The sequence below is a fragment of the Chlorocebus sabaeus genome, chromosome 12 (genome assembly GCF_047675955.1).
Source record: "Chlorocebus sabaeus isolate Y175 chromosome 12, mChlSab1.0.hap1, whole genome shotgun sequence".
NCBI classification, from domain to species: domain Eukaryota; kingdom Metazoa; phylum Chordata; class Mammalia; order Primates; family Cercopithecidae; genus Chlorocebus; species Chlorocebus sabaeus.
In genome coordinates this window covers 43,522,257-43,539,378 of record NC_132915.1, presented here as the reverse complement: position 1 = coordinate 43,539,378, position 17,122 = coordinate 43,522,257, and the positions used below count along the sequence as shown (strand labels likewise).

Here is a 17,122-nt window from a genome sequence, read left to right as displayed (position 1 = left end):
CCAGATCTTTTGTTTCAAAAAACCCTTGCTCTAGCCCAGGAAAACTGTAGACCAATACTTGTCTTTTCCTTTTGACATAGAAATATGTATATGCATTTATCTAGTTGGATGAGTAAAATGTTTCTATCAAAAGGCTTGGGAAAGTATATTTTATTTAAAGCACTCACCTTCATTTTTATACCTTAAACATTTTTTTTCAAGTCCCTTGAGGATTGTGAAATTCTTTCAAAACAAATTAAAAAGAAAACATTTTCTGTGATTTCTTTACAGATTCTGGACAATCAGGAAGTCCAAGCCACAATGATCCTGCCAAGAATCCTCCAGGTAAATATGTGTTCCAGGACGTTTGCAATCTGACATTGTTGGAGAACAAAGGTACCACTGTATAGATAAACACCCCATAATTGGTCAGCTGCCTATTTTGTTCTGGCAGGCAGGTATGATTGGGACAAGATGTGATTGTGCTTAGGCCCTTTGCATTGGCAAATACTTTTATATTGGCGTCGTCAGTATTTACCTGATCACCAATGTTTCAATTTTTGTTGGTGTTTCTTTGAAAATAAATATGCATATATTTTAGTTGTGTATCTTTTAGGTGCTAAAATAATTGCTGTTTGAAAAGCCAATGAATCTTTTAATCTTTCTTTTAAAACTCATGAGAAAATGTAAACATTTTCATACTGTAATTATAGTTTATCAACTCTCATTACTTTAAAAGGGGTTTGGGGGTGGGAGTGGTTGGTTGTGTTTTCACTGAAGGATTTTTGCAAGACATTTTATTCCATAAGGTTTTTATTGGATCTCCAGAATCAGGAAATAATGAAAGCAGGAATTTTTTTTTCTGTAGCATAAGGTATCCCAAATACCCTCTTTGTTTTCAGAAGTTGTTCCAGATCTGAAAATGGGCTTTTATAACTTGGCTGTCTTCATATAGCTCTGAACGTACAGCATTTTGCTTTTGATTTAGGAGCCGTGTTTTTTCTCGTGAGATAAAACTAGCACAAGGAGTTTTTCATTATTAAAAGAATGTGAATTATATTGGTGACTTTAGTAAAAGAGTGCTCTAAGAATAAACTAACAAAAACAAAACCAAACACAAAAAGCCCGAACCAGCTACACATGCCCCTCATCTCCCCAAACAATCTCTATCTTTTCATTGAAAATAAACCAAACAGTTCATACGAAGTAATAGGAGAAGTTTCCTCAGGTAGACTTAGTTTTTAGGTCCTCCATCGTTTGATCTTCCTGGAAGTTGTGCTTAGCTAATATGAGGCTGAAATACCAGAAGAACCTCAAAATTGCAAGAAAATATATCAGACCAATTTTGTCTTAACATGATTTTAGAAAGATACAGCAAGTAGATATACAAGTAAAAATGCAAAATCAAAACAGACTGTATTTTTCTGAGTCCTGTCTATATTGTTTATTTTAGAAAAATTATCTTTTTCCAAATACTTATTAATTCTGTATTGTACAAAATCATATTGTTGACAAAAGTAGGATACACTTCAAAGATAAAAATTCCTGATTAAACACAGGTTTAAAAATGTATGCTAAGTTGATTTGTCATTTTCTTCATAAATCATTTAAATATAACTATACATTGAGAGCAAAACATTAAAAATGAACAATTTAAAATGTAATTCCCAGTTAAATTTATTTTATTTTGTTGGGTGTGAATGGAGGATTGATATTATTTTAGTTATCTTTCCAAAAAGAATGTTTAGAATGTAATACATTTTGTCAAAAATTTTCTGAAGTTCAGAATATTTCGTTAACTTACAGGATCTTTTCACTTTACAAATATTTTTTCCTGTTTAATTAACTGATATTTTCCTTGTGTTGCATGGTAGACAAAATGAATTTTATCTGAACATTTTTTAAAAGTCTCCTTACTCATCTTACAAAGAATGAGGTGGGAGTAGAGGGGAACCTTTGGTGGAAAAAGAGTTGATAGCTATTATAAGTTGGACTAAACGACGGATATGTTTTCTGCATTTGAATGAAAGCTTGATTTGAAATTAATATAGTAGTTATTGTTTGAAGTGCATTTCTGAATATGTACAGAAGGAATTATACTCACCTAAAACCGTTCTCTACTTGAGCTGAATAAATAATCCTTGAATAGTTATGTAACATCATTCGATTTTTCAATATTTGTCAAGAAGCTTGGTTAAAATTTCATTTTTGCTTCATTCAATGTAGTATCTCTTTATTTCTCTGTTTGCATATAACATGGCAAACAGAAACAATCAAGGTAGAACATCTCTAATTTTTTTTCCCTTTTAAATTTTCCTTGGAACTCAAACCTTTTTGAGACTGTCCTGAAACTGGGATGCTACAGATAAATACATTTTATGATTAGTTGAAAGTTGTGTATATGTAAATCATACATCAATTCTAGTTTTTTAGAGCCAGAATGTAATAAAATACACATAATATCCAACTTAAAAGGAATAGAATTAGAATTTTATTTGATTATCCAGAATGTAAAATATTCATTTTAATATGCTTTGTGTATTGTAATACTATGAACTCAACCATAAGGCTTATTAAGGAATTCTGTTTTAGACTCAACGATAGAGATTATTAAAGAATTTTTTATGAGCTTATGGGTTTGTTTTGTAATACTTTGAAATAAATTAAACCTAGAATATAAAATGTTTTATAATTTTTAATGTGAACAACTAGAACTTATTAAGTTTTTTGTTTTGTAGTCAATTGGCATAAATTATACTTTCTATTAAAAGCTTGTTTTATAAATATGTTTTAGGACATAATTTATCTTTAGGAAGCTCTTTTTATCTCTGTATTCTGGCCTTGGCCAATATATGAAATCTCCAAAATTGAGATTCAGTATCTTGAGAAGGCACAATCCATTTTTGAGAAAATTCAGTCTACCACCACAAGCAATGAAACAATCAAATCACTTTGCTGCTTGAATTGTTATACCAAATACAAGCTAAGCTTTTGAAAAAGATCACCTTGAATGCCAACACTTTCTTTTCACTGGTAGTTTTCCACTGGGAGATGTGCAACCCATGGAAATTGCTACCATCTATTCTTGTGTTTATTCCCCAACGACTTGGGAAGAGATGGCAAAAATTCAAGCCCTTTTGGAGGTATAGGCTCTTTGAAATCTGTTCCCCACTGTTGACTTGAAGGTGGAATCCCATCCAATCATCCTGTAAGTGCAGATACATATGCCTACCCACAAACTTAACACCTTCTCTGGCTTGGTTTTTCTCCAGCATCAGACTTGAATGTCTGACTTTGAGACTACTTCCTTGCTGACTTAGAACTTATGAAGGGTGACCCTAAAGCTCTTCAAACTATAGTATGGACATCTACAGATAGGCCTTTAGTTCTTACCTTGAGTTTCTGTATTGGAATTAGTATTTAAGCACAAGCAACAAAGGCAACACATTTTTGGAAGAAGGAATATTTGATACTATTTTATAAAATATTTAAATTTTTTTTGGTCATTTGTTATTTTATAGAGCTTTTAAGTAGCCTTTATGGCATTTCTTTAAACTATTTGTGACTTAATATTTTGTTTGCATTCTTTGTTATATGGCAGGGATGGGCGCCATAATCTTTTCAGAGTGAAGGTTCTCTATAACTCAGATAGATAGCACCTACGGACATGGCATTGCAATTTTGGCTGAGACGCGCTAAGCACTGCATTTTTCTAGGGATATACATTTGCCTTGTTTATGATAGAGTCAGAAGTTATGTATTTATATTCACTTTTTTTTTTCCTTTTAACAAGTTAATCCCTCCTGAGCAATAGAACTAAAAATGTCCTCTCTTGGCTATAGCAAACAACTCTTGTGGACCAAATGAGGGTAAACCATTAATTCTGGGATTTAGATGTGAATTTCTTTTTACCTTTAATAATTAAAAACTCCACTGCTACTTTTTGGAAATATGTGATTGATTGGGTTGTAATCTTTGGAAATTAGCTTTGATTTGCTTTATTATTTTGTGTGTCTACATTCTTTGGACTATGATCTTTAAGATTTCCCAATCTCAATCACTTGCCTAATGCTAGAATGGGTAAAATCCAAGGAAAACATAGCAATCTAGAATTCATATTTTTGCTTCTAAGTCAGTTCCAAACTAATGTCTTCTTTTGGAGTTCAGGAAGGCTGTAGTTTTGTGGGCGATTCTAGGCTGGTAATATGATGAAGACATGTTAAATCCTAGGGCAGTTTTTGCAAATTTTATAATATAAACTTTTGGGGCCCTTCTAGTAACATTAAGCAGAACTTTCTTACCTGGAATAACATGGACTTAACATGCTACTTTCCTGTTTGTAGGTTTTATAGGTGCTTGTGCTATTTTGTGTGTTGACTTATGCATGTAGTGTGGCAACACCTCTAGGAGCCTGTAGGATTATATATCGGGTGTACCTCAAGTAAACCACCTTATATCCTCTCTGGAACAAGGATGACACTAAATAAATAATTGAGTAAATCAAAGAAGGATTATCTATTAATGATAGATATGTGCTTATCTTGCACTTAAGAAATTCTTTAAGTCCTAAAAATTTTGAGATAGCTCTCTTTTCAATGTTATTTTATAGATACTGAAATCAAAATCAACAGAGGGTTGTCATAAAACTAATAGAAATGAACCAGGTAATTATTAGGAAAACTAGTTCAAAATCTGCAGTATTCATTGTCATCTGTTCATCTGTTGAGATCACTGGAGCCGATATTTGCTTGATTTTTCAAATCTTAGAATTTAGGACAAATTTAGTACGTTTTAATCTGTACATAAAGGGAGACAAATTTGCATAGGCCATTGAGGACCTCATACCACATTTTATCTTCAAATGTGGTGTTAAAAGTCAAAGTCAAAGAAAAGAGAAATTTACTCTGGCTTTTTCAAATCATATTTCATTCACTTTTTTTTTGTTTTTTTTTTGTTTTTGAGATGGAGTCTCACTCTGTTGCCCAGGCTGGAGTGTAGTGGTGCGATCTCGGCTCACTGCAACCTCTGCTTCCCGGGTTCAAGCAATTCTCCTGCCTCAGCCTCCTGAGTAGCTGGGATTACAGGCGCCTGCCACCGTGCCTGGCTAATTTTTCTATTTTTAGTAGAGATGGGGTTTTACCATGTTGGGCAGGCTGGTCTCGAACTCCTAACCTTGTGATTCACCTGCCTCAGCCTCCCAAAGTGCTGGGATTACAGGCGTGAGCCGCCATACCTGGCCTCATTCACTTCTTAATAAATTCATGTCTGTTTCTTCTCATGTCCTTGTTTATTGTGTCCATTAGGATCAAGATATTTTTAATGAGCAAAAATGCACTATTTCATGCTACTTAAAAGGTTATTTTAAACTTTGGCACTAGACAGTATGCGTTCGACTATAAATAGGCTCTCTATTCATAAAAATATTTGGAGAAAGATGCTGAAAGAACTAGTTAACGACAGGTAAGACCTGACATCGTAGGTAAAGCCTTTAAGTAATTTGAGAATGAGGTCTGTATGGGTCAGTGCTAAAATCAAAGGACTTTTTTTTTTTTTTTTTTTAAACATAATTCTGTTTTAGAAACTTTTTTCTTCTTTATCCTCTAACTTGTTTGGAGACATCACATTCAATAAAGTTCTTAAATGTTCAAATTTAGAATAGGGTTCAGAAAAGGAAGAGAGGATGAGGAAAGTGTTTCTTTCACAAATCACTCTTAAAAAGCCAGAAGAACGCATAGCCCTCAGCTACATAATTTTACAGGGTACATTATGGGAACTTGTATACAACCCACTCTTGAAAGGTTGATCTACATAGCAGTTGGCACCATGCCCAGCCACCACAGTGCTTCTAGCCTGATTATTTGTAATACTTAATGTGAAAGAGAAAAAAAGGGGGCCAATTTAGGAATATCTTTTAAGGTCCTGAGAGAAGGAGATTTTTCCATGTCTCCCCAGTCACCTACTCTATGAGATAACAAATAACATTCATTGCCTAATGATTGCTGAGTTAACAATTAAATACTACATTTGAGTCAGCTCAACATTAGAAGCAGAGACAGCCATTTACCCTGTGTAAAATACACACCATTTTACACCAAGAACCATGAACAATTCAGAAAGAGCTGTTTATAGGTAGATTTTTCAGCCAACAGATATTTATTGAGCATCTATTGTATGCATCACATTCGGCTAGATACTGGAGAAGATAAAAATGTGAGTTACACATGAACCTTGCTTTTCCCAAATGTTTTTGTTCATAAAATATACAAAATAATATATACATAATTATAATATATGAAATATATATTGCATATGTATTTATATTTAAGATAAAGACTAAATATTAGTATTACAATGCAGGTGTTGTAGGAGTTCAAAGTTGTGAAACACTGTTTCCTGCCCTTGTAGGTGGCATGGTGGAGTGAAAAGAGCATGAACTTTGGAATTAAAATTTTCCCTTGAATGATTGTAAGGGTCATCAGGAGAGTGAGCAAGTCAGCCAACTGCTCTGTGCAGTCAATTGTGTTCATGCCAGTTGTGAGGATCAGATAGGGAAGCACACCGGACAGATAGCAGGTGCTTGATAAAAGTGAGGGGTTTCTTCATTCTACTTTCTCTTCCAGCGAGTTTGATCAAGAAGGCTTCCTGCAGAAAGTATCATTTGATGTGGAACCAAATAGAAATGTGTTGAATTGTAATCCCAGCACTTTGGGAGCCTGAGGCAGGCAGATCACAAGGTCAGGAGTTTGAGACCAGCCTGGCCAACATAGTGAAACCCCGTCTCTACTAAAAATACAAAAATTAGCCAAGTATGGTGGCACTTGCCTGTTGTCCCAGCTTCTTGGGAGGCTGAGGCAGGAGAATCGCTTGAACCCAGGAGGCAGAGGTTGCAGTGGGCCGAGACCATACCATTGCACTCCAGCTTGGGTGACAGAGTGACACTCTGTCTCAAAAACAAACAAACAAAAAAAAGTGTTGAATTTTTATACCGCTCTTCTCTAAAGGCTTAAGATGACATACCCAAGTTACAGAAGATGCATAAGAATAGAATGTTAGAGATTTTATAAAGAAGGCAAAAGAAACAGATGCTTTCAAGTCTCATGATGAAATAGAATTGTAATTTTTAGAAAGCAAATGTTGTTGTAAGCCTATTCGCATAAAAGGAAAGGTGGAGTGACTTTTGTTACATAAATCTCAGTATTGACATGAGAAAGGGTACAAATGTATCTTTAGAGATTACTTTTTTCCTACCAAGAATTTTTTTTGTAGAAGCTTGTATTAACATTGTATAAATTTTTTTCCTCTTTTCCTTTCCATGGTGTTTCTACTTTATGAAGCCATCAACTTTCTGTGTCTATTGAAACTTCCATATCTGTCCTTTACTTTTCCTAGCCCTCTTACTCTGCCTCTTATTTCACTGATTCCTATCTGCCAACTTATTTCTTATTTTAAGACATATATATCTTTTGCTCCTCATTCAGACAAGCCCCTTCAACCAAGTGTCTCATCGCTCTCTTCTTCGTAACATGACATGAAGGATGTCAAAATCTCATCTTGATTTCCCCTGAAATTCCATCTTGATTTCTCCTGAGCTTTTCTCCCCACTGAAATGATTCTCATTCAATCCTTGACCAGTGGTTTCTTTCCGTTCTGTTCTTGCTTCCATGTTCCTGAGTATTTATTTGATTTAGTTGGCCAGGCTCTGTTTAAAACTTTGCCCATGCTTCTGAAAACAGGACCTTTCCTGGTAATCCAGGAACCTTCCTATTTTAAAAAATTGCGTATGGTGATTTCTTCTGTCTTCTTAATCAGATGTTTGTCTTTAATTCTCTGTGTTTTCAGTACCTTGCAATTTTTAAAATATATTTACTTTTTCTCCTAGACGTATGCCTTTGAAATAGCTTTCTCTCCTAATGGTTTAGACCTAAGTGTCCAACTACTTTTTGGACATGTTTCCCTAGATGTCTCATGGTTAACTCAAATGTAACATTTCCAAAATTAAATTTATTTTCTTTAACCAGACTTGGGTTTTTTTTCTTTGTTTTTGCTTTTTCCCTTTTTAAGATATCCTGGAGTCACCAGAATCCTATCCAGACACCCTTGGTTAGAGTTGCTCCTGATTTCTTTCCCAGGAACCCCTTTTCTTCCTTATCCTCCAAATATTCATTCGTATTCTGCTTAGAAAGGTCTCTTGAATTTACTTTCACCTCTCAGTTACCATTACCCTTATTTGACCTCTGAATACTATTTCTTGCCTGAAATTGAAGACAAACCTTTAAAAAATGTGACTGCCTACTGGGCAAGAGATATGTGCACACAGGTTTATATTTAAAGGAGCAATCATAGTGGAGTCAGAGATATCTACCCCTGCCCAGGGAATATGATAAGATGCGTGGAACAGTTTGGATATAAAAGACAAACAAGAGGCTGTAGGGTGGATATAGTCCTAGCAGAGGAAAGAGCATTTCACATGGAAGAAGGGGAAAGGAAGGGAACTTAGTGTCTGATGTTGAGCACCATTTAAAGCCATGATATAGAATATAGGTTCTTAAGTAGTGAGTCATCAGGGGTTTTTCAGCAAGTCAGATTTGTATTTCATGAATTGTTTTAATATACAGGTCAGAGAAAGAAAGAATGGGAGAAGAGTTAATTTCAACACAGTGCTCTCCTTTCACATTGCTGTCAGAGAAAGGACTCGTTCATGGGATACACTTAGTTCAAATTTTCCTTAACTTTACAACGATATTTTAAGGTCTTGTGTTATCTGAAATGGTGTCATAAGGTAACATAGAATCCAAGTAAAATTTTAATATATTGATGTAGGCACTTAATTAATACTTCGCCTAGTTCCAGAAAACTTCCAAGAGGGCTTGCACATAAATAGGTTGTAATTTGCTAAATTTTAAAGGCTATTGCTATAACCTGTATTTTTCTTAGTTGAATGTCTAGGTTCACCTTAAGGGAGGGTCAGAATCCTCATGTGAAAAGAGATCTCAGTCATAAATTCCTCTAGGTGAGATTGTGACTGTATCTGCTGCTCTCGGCAGTATTTTAGTGATTGCTTTTACCCAAGTATCTCATGTAACTCCCCTCTTCCCCCCGCCCTGATGAAGTCTCGCCCTGTTGCCCAGGCTGGAGTGCAGTGGCATGGTCACGGCTCATTGCAGCCTGCATCCTGGGTTCAGACAGTCTTCCCACCTCAAACCTCTCAAGTAGCTGGGACAACAGGCATGTGTCACCATGCCCAGCTGATTTTTAAATTTTTTGTAGAGACAGAGCCTTGCTATGTTGCCTAGATTGGTCTCCAGCTCCTGGGCTGAAGTGATCCTCCCACCTCAGCCTCCCAAAGTGTTGGAATTATAGGCATGAGCCAACCATGCCTGGCCTCATGTTCCTTTTACAGTGACCTCCTGCATCTAAAGTTTCCTCTCAATTTAAATTCTTTCCCTCTCCATATTTACAAGATCTGCTTTTGTCACATACAGCTACAATTTAATAATGCAAAGCATTTTCTGCCTCACAGATGGAAAGCCGGGATTGTTTTATATCACAAATATAGTGGACTTGCTCTAGGCTTGTTAAAATCACTGAACTTTGCAGAAGTTAAGCTTGCTGGACTAAACTGTCCAGGCTCTAAGGCAACTCCCACTTGCATATTTAAGCATAATGTTTAAAAAGAGCATGCAATTCTTTAGTAATATATTGCGAACATAATAAAATATTAAGTAGATATGTATCTAACTACCTGAGTTTTAATCTTTTTCTACCTTATAGGATTAAAGGGTGTGATTTAAAGATCTTAGGCAAATCTCCTACTGAAATCTCAATTTTTCTTTCCTTCTGTGTGACTTTGAAAGCGTATCTCAGTTACAAATAATTTAAACAAGTACTTTTGTATGTTAATTTGACTGTTGTTTGTTTGTTTGTTTGTTTGAGACAGAGTCTTGTTCTGTCGCCCAGGCCAGAGTGCAGTGGCATGATCTCAGTTCACTGCAACTTTTGCCTCCCAGGTTCAAGCAGTTCTCCTGCCTTAGCCTCCTGAGTAGCTGGGACTACAGGCATGGGCCATGTCCGGCTAATTTTTGTAGTTTTAGGAGAGATGGGGTTTCGCCATGTTGGCCAGGCTGGTCTTGAACTACTGACCTTATGTCATCTGTCTGCTCCGGCCTCCTCAAGTGCTGGGATTACAGGCGTGAACCACCACACCTACCTGACTCTTAGCTTTTGCTTGATAATGTCATTGATCAAAGAAGAATTTAAGAAAGAACGGTCAGGTTTTGGTTTTCAAAGTTGTTACAAATCTTTTTGGGGTCTTTTGACTTACATTCTGCTCTCTAGGGACCTTACCCTCTTTCATTTTATTTTATATAATAAAACTAGGGCCAAACTCTTGTTTTTGCTGTGATATTTTAATTCCTGATTCCACTAGACATATCTTCCCCTTGCCCAGTGCTGTATACCTTGCATGTATCTATGTTCCTGCAGTATTCAGCAGGAAGAAGACAGGAAAACCACTTGACTTTCAGATTTGATCTTATCATTAAAGTCATCACTTCCACTTGTTAATGTCATGAAACGAACAGTGACATGATGAATGGTAAGATGCTGGCTCCATTGTGTACTTTGCAGCAATGTTTTCAATGCAATGGATTTTTCATTTTAAAATTTGGTACTTTGGACTGCTGTCATTTTCTGAATTGAAGTACTTTCTAAGCAGAGCAGTGTTTTCTAAATAAGTAAGGTAGAACTAGAAGATGAGCATTTCTGTTGGGACGTGATAAAGTATTCTGCCATTTTATGCTTACCATGTCCAAATTGATACCCAAAAATAGCCCACATGAATAATGTTACCTTATATAATGTTGACAGGTGAAGAAGGGAGTACCTGTGAGCTTTTGGGAGAAAGAATGTAGAAGGAACAAAGGAATGAATACAGAGGCTCAGGCCGCTGATGAGAGGGGCAAAATGTTTTATAAAGAAGATAATTGATGCTGAATCTTAGTAACTCTTTAAAAACATTTACACTCTGCCTCTTTAGCTCACATACATCATTTAAATCATTTCTTAATCTCTGTAGCTGATATATTGCCTCATTTCTTAATCCCTCTGATATATCCATTGCAGGTCTGTGGTTATGTGCAAATCTGATTATTTCATTTACCTCCTTATATGCTTCCAAGGTCTCCACTCTAGGCTAAGCCTAGCTTGTTAGCATGACATACAATATAACCCTTCATGATTTGTCCATTGCACACATGGACCATGCTTTTAGCGTTAGCCATGTGCTTCTTCTTTGTGTCTTTGCTCATGTTGTTTCTCTGCCTGGAATGCTCGTACTCCCTTGTCACCTCCTCAGTGAGACTTCTTCAGAGCCTCTGTGCTGTGCTGTTTTACAGTAGTAGCATTTAGTGCAGTGTTTTATCTCTATTTTCATATCTACTCCCCTTAATGAATTCTGAGCCCCTTTGGGTGAGTATTGCATTCTTCTTTTTTGTATACCTATCATCCAAGGCAATGCCTAGCTGTAGACAGTGTCCAAGATTTATGAAGCAGAGGCTTAGACCAGTAATAGACTAAATAAATAACCTGTTCTTGCAGTGTGTGGGATCATTCCCATACTCAGAACCTGACCTAGGCCTAGAAAAAGCAGGTACTTCTGCGGAGATACTTACAGTGATCCTTTTATGCCCTGTAGGTAGACCACATCCTAGACATGATTATTTGTAAGATTTTTCTGAACTCATCTTATGTAGCATACTGATGATGAATTTTATAGAGAGGTATCTGACTGAGAATTGTAGCACTCCAATATAATTGCTGATTCAGAATAGTAGTCTCAGGTGGATACAGTTTCTCTTCTCCCAGTTTGATAAACTATAGAGAAGTCCTGGTTGCTGCCTTTGTGCTTTTGTTTACTAGGGAATATACTATAATGTAGATAGAGTTCACTTGACCATGAATGAGGAACCTGGTAAGATAACTTTTTAGGAGCTGCAAAAAAAATACCTGATTGTTGTAATTCATACCTTCAAAAATATTCCTGATTACACTGAATGTTTCTGATTCGCTTGTGATTCTTTTTGTGCTGTAGAAATAGCACTTTCTGAAAATTTGGGAACCACTCTTTATAGGTCACTTGCTAACTTTATTGAGGTATAATAGCATACAATAAATTGCATATATATAGTGTACAGTTAGATGAGTTTTGACATATGTGTTTGTTTGATTTGTTTTGTTGAGACAGCATCTCACTCTGTTGCCCAGTCTGGAGTGCAGTGGTGTGATCTTGGCTCACTGCAACCCCTGCTTCCCGGGTTTAAGCAATTCTTGTGCCTCAGCCTCCTGAGCAGCTGGCACTACAGGCGCATACTACCATGCTGTGTATTTTTAGTAGACACAGGGTTTCACCATGTTGCCCAGGCTGGTCTCAAACTCCTAGACTCAAGTGATCCACCTGCCTCGGCCTTGTAGAGTGCTGGGATTACAGGCATGAGCCACCCCACCCAGCCAGTTTTGACATGTGCATATACTCATGAAATCAGCACCACACTCAAGGATGATGATGTTTCCACTCATCTCAAAGGCTTCCTCTGACTGCTTTGAAATTCATTCTTTCCTTTACGCTCATCTTCAGATGACTTATTGATCTGTTTTCTGTCACTTCCAATTAGTTTACATTACCGAGTATGTTAAAAAAGGGGGAAAAACCACACACACACAACAATATGCCCTTGGTGAGAAAATATGGAGGAACAAGGGAAATGGGATATGATCAAGATCTGCAAGGACATATCTTTGAAAATAAAAAACTAGAAAAAAATTCCAGAGAAAACAATTTGATTACTCAGAAGACTTATATGAAAAGTGAACCTACAAAAGAATAGCTTCAATAAATATGGTATTATGTGAGATAAGGAAGAATATCAAGAGAAACTAAATTGCTTTCATAGCGTTAAAATTGCATCGGAGGAGTAAGAAACAGCACTGATTCTGTGGAAAGAAGCATTGATATAGAGGACAACCCCAAGACACGCTCCAGAAGCAGAGGAAACACAGAGGTTAAGATGATGAGAGAAGCGTTGATGATGGGAGAATAGAAAACTCGAGGTTTATTTAGGTGTTCATTGTGGAGAAATCGGAGAATGTAGGATCAAAGACGAATGGAGAAAAATTTGATGAGCTAAAATTATCTGTGCAGATCAAAATGACTAATGCTATTCCAGCCACATAATGAGAGGCTTGTATCTAAATATATCATGTTGAAATTTGTACATTTCATGGATGAAGAAAAATTTGAAATTTTGAAATTTTCTTCACCCTGGATGAAAAACAAGTACTTCTTCTATATTTCCTTTTATCGACATTAAATACCAGGAGACAGTGGAGAATACTTGAAATTGTGATGAAAAAAACATTTTTTTTTTCATTCAAAGAGCTTCACCTTCAGTCGAAGGCAATGGAAATATATTCTTTATTACTCATGGTATGGAAAAATAGAGTTCCTCATTTTATTTGTAAAAATTTTACTCGAAAACTCAAGACTGGCAATGTGATGATTCAATAAAAAAATTAAGAATAGGAAAGTATAACCATAGATATATAAATAAAAATACAGATATATAGACTAATCATGAGAATAGTAACAATTAAGATGAGAATTATGACCAAGTAATTGTTATAAATAAGATGATAGACATAAATGTCAATGTAAAAGGTTGTTCTTGAATATATGTAAACAAGAATATGGTAACAATCTGGGTCCAAAATTTTAGACTACATTTTTAAATTTTAGTGAAATACACATAACATAAAATCTGTCATCTTAACCATTTTTAAGTGTATAATACAGTACTGTGAAATATATTCACGTTGTTGTGCAACCAATCTCCAGAAACTTTTCATCTTGCAAAACTGAAACTCAATACCTGTTAAATAACAGCTCTCCATTCCCTACTTTCCCCGGCCTCTGGCAATCACCATGTGACTTTGTTTCTATGAGTTTGACTACCCTAGATATCTCATGTAAGGGGAATTATACAGTACTTGTCTTTTTGTGACTAGTTTATTTCCAGATAACATTTTTAAGGGCTGCAAAGAGGATGAGCCTGGAGAGATTGGGAAAATAGGAATGGCAGACTAGTGTTCCCCTTTTGGAACAATTTATTGTTCTAAATTTTGCTGAAGAGTCTGTATTGTTTGCTTTGTCTCTGTTTGTGCTTAGATTTATTATTAGGTAAACCAGCCTCTTGGTGTCAAGTACATTTTCAGCATCTTGATATGATCATATGACTTTTTTCTCTATCGTAATGATAGCTTTTCTCATAGTGAGCTGCACTGATTCATGGAATAAACCCCAATGATAATAGTGTATTGTTCTTTTGATAATATTGCTATATTCAATTTGGTATTTTATTTAGGCATCTGGAAGTCACATTTACTTGTGTGCTTGATCTTTCGTGGGTTGGTTCATCGTTTTGTTTCGATGAGGGAGGCTACAAATTTAGGTATTCAAGTTTTACTGGCCTCATAGAGGCTGATAAGAAAGCATTCTTCATGAGGAAGCTTGTCATTATTTCCGAAGGCCTGGGAGAGTGTAAATAACATTGGAACCTAAAGACTAGATAAAGGATACATAAAATCCAGTTGTGCACCCACCTGGACCTGGTGCTGTTTTCAAAGGTAGTTCTTTACTCATATTTCTAGTATGTTCTAGGATTGTCATATTTTTAACTACACATAGGAATCACTGCAGATCTTATTTAGCTGTGGATTCTGATTCTGAGGGTCTGGGGTACAGCCTGTTCTTCACTTCTAATAAGGTCTCCAGTTATGCCAGTGCTAATGGCTCTGGAACCACATTCTGAATGTGGTGTCATAGTGATTCCCAAACTTTACTGCACATTTAAATCACTTGGGGGAACTTTTAAAAGGGTTCTCAGGTCCAGGTCTCACCCCATATCAATTAAATCAGAATAGCTGGGGTTGGAAGCCCAACATAAACTGCTTTCAAGAATCCCAGATGGTTCCAATGTTGAGCAAATTTGGCAACCACTTCACTAGGGTAATCGGTCCGCTCAGGTTTTCCATTTCTCTGCTCAATTTTGGTTACTTTTATTTTACTAATAATTGCCCACTTAAGTTTTCAAAGTGTGGTCAATAAGTTGTATGTGTTATTCTCTCATAATTCTTTTAATGTATTTGATTTCTATGGTTATGTCTTCTTTTTATATTTGTATAGTCATGCACCCCATCATGATAGGTCAGTTGAAGACAGATTACATATGACAGTGGTCCCATAAGATTATATTTTTGTGGTACCTTTGCTGCGTTCAGATATGTTTAGATACACACATACTTACCATTGTCGTACAATTGCCTACAGTGTCAGTACAGTAGTATGCTGTATAGGTTTGTAGCCTAGGAGCTATCGGCAATTCCATACATACAGCCTAGGTGTGTAGTAGGTTATACCATCTAGGTTGGTGTAAGTACACTTTGTGATGTTCATGCAACTGTGAAATTGCCTATTGACACATTTCTCCGAGTGTGTCCCTGTCATTAAGCCATTCATGACTGTACTTGCATATTTTTACTTTCTCTTTTTCCCTTAATCAGGCATGCCAATGGTTTTTCTGTCTTGCTGGTCGTTTTAGAGAATCATTTGTTTTGTTTATTATTTTAAATATTTCTTTTTTCTATTCTGTTAATTTCAGCTTTTATGTTTAATTTCATCTTTTTAATTTTTTGGGGGGTGTTGTGATTCTGTTCTTTCTTTTATGGTAAGTAGTGGGTTCCTTTCTTTTTCTTTTAATTGCTTTTTAGATAGTTTATAATTTCTCTTTTGATTTTTCTCTTTGGTCCATGGTTTATTTTCTTAATTTCTAGGTAGTTGAGATAATTTAGTCATTTTTTATTATTTGCTTTCATTTGCCAAAGATGAGACAGTATGGCCTTAAAAGTCTGTACTTATAGGGATTTGTTAAAGTTGCCTCTTTGGTCAAGAACATGATCGATTTTTTTAGAAGTTCCATGAACATATCAGTAAAATATAATTTGTATTTGAATGATATGAAGTTAGTCTTTGTCTAATAGTCATGTTCAATTCTTAAAAAGATACATTAATAGTAAAAATTATCACTGTGACTTTATTTTTTATAAAGTTTCTTGTATTTTAATAGAATGTATTTCTTCATAGTATTTTTTGGTGCATGTGGGGTTTATGATTTATCTTCTTTATTGTGCCTTTTATCCACTTATAATTATCTTTATTGTAATTCAGCTTAAGTTTTCTCTTAACCGTTGCTAATTGACACTGCTTCCTTTTTTTTTGAATTTGCCTGATTTCTCTTTGCCTACCCATTTATTTACAACTTTTTGTTCTTGTTATTATTTTGTGTTAGGTGTGTTTCTTGAAAACAGCTGAATTTTGTTTTTTTTAGTTGACCCAAACTCCCTTCATGGGAAAATTCAGTCCATATACATTTATTGTAATGATCTATGTATTTTATTTTATCCCTTCTATTTTACTTCATATCTGTTATATATTTTTACATCCTCTTTTATTATTTTTACTGCCTTGATTGCTTTATTTATTGTGTTTTCTTTTCTCTTTGCTAATTTGGCTGTTCTACTTTTTCCTTTCCTGCTCTTGAAATGTCTGCTATACTATTATTTGAAAACAACATGCAATTTTCGTATCTACTCATCGGTACTATGATTATTACTTATATTTTAGGGAAGAGTAATGTGATGTGTAGAAGAGTTAGACAGTTTGCCTTAGGTTTACATAGTAAATGGCAATAGTCTTGCCCTAGGGCTGCCTTTTTAACTAGAATGCTTTAATGCCGTTGGAGAGAGGCATACCTTCCACATCCATTAAAAAGATAAGAGGGCATACATTTAATTTTATTATGTCATAAAAATGAACATAGCCCACTTAGTAAACTATAAAATATCGGTGCTAATAAATTTAGAAATCTGAAAAATTGAATTTTTTTGGAAAATATATAATAAAATTATCTCAACATTAGAAAGCAAAAGATTAGACTAGTATTCACGATTCAGAGTTATCTAACAGTCTTCTCTGCAACAGATTCAAGGAAGATGATATTACTAGTAAAATTTTCCAAACATTCAAGAACTTTTT

At 35.3% G+C, this 17,122-nt stretch overlaps 1 protein-coding gene across 13 annotated transcripts in view; it reads left to right on the top strand.

Moving 5' to 3' along the window:
• Positions 1-17,122, top strand: part of NFIB (nuclear factor I B) — a 232,447-nt gene that overhangs the window by 136,217 nt on the left and 79,108 nt on the right. For all 13 annotated transcript variants that reach the window (XM_073021603.1, XM_073021605.1, XM_073021599.1 and 10 more), the window contains one exon: positions 271-324. In XM_073021603.1, the coding sequence (XP_072877704.1) occupies positions 271-324 (54 nt within the window). The remainder of the gene's footprint in view (positions 1-270; positions 325-17,122) is intronic.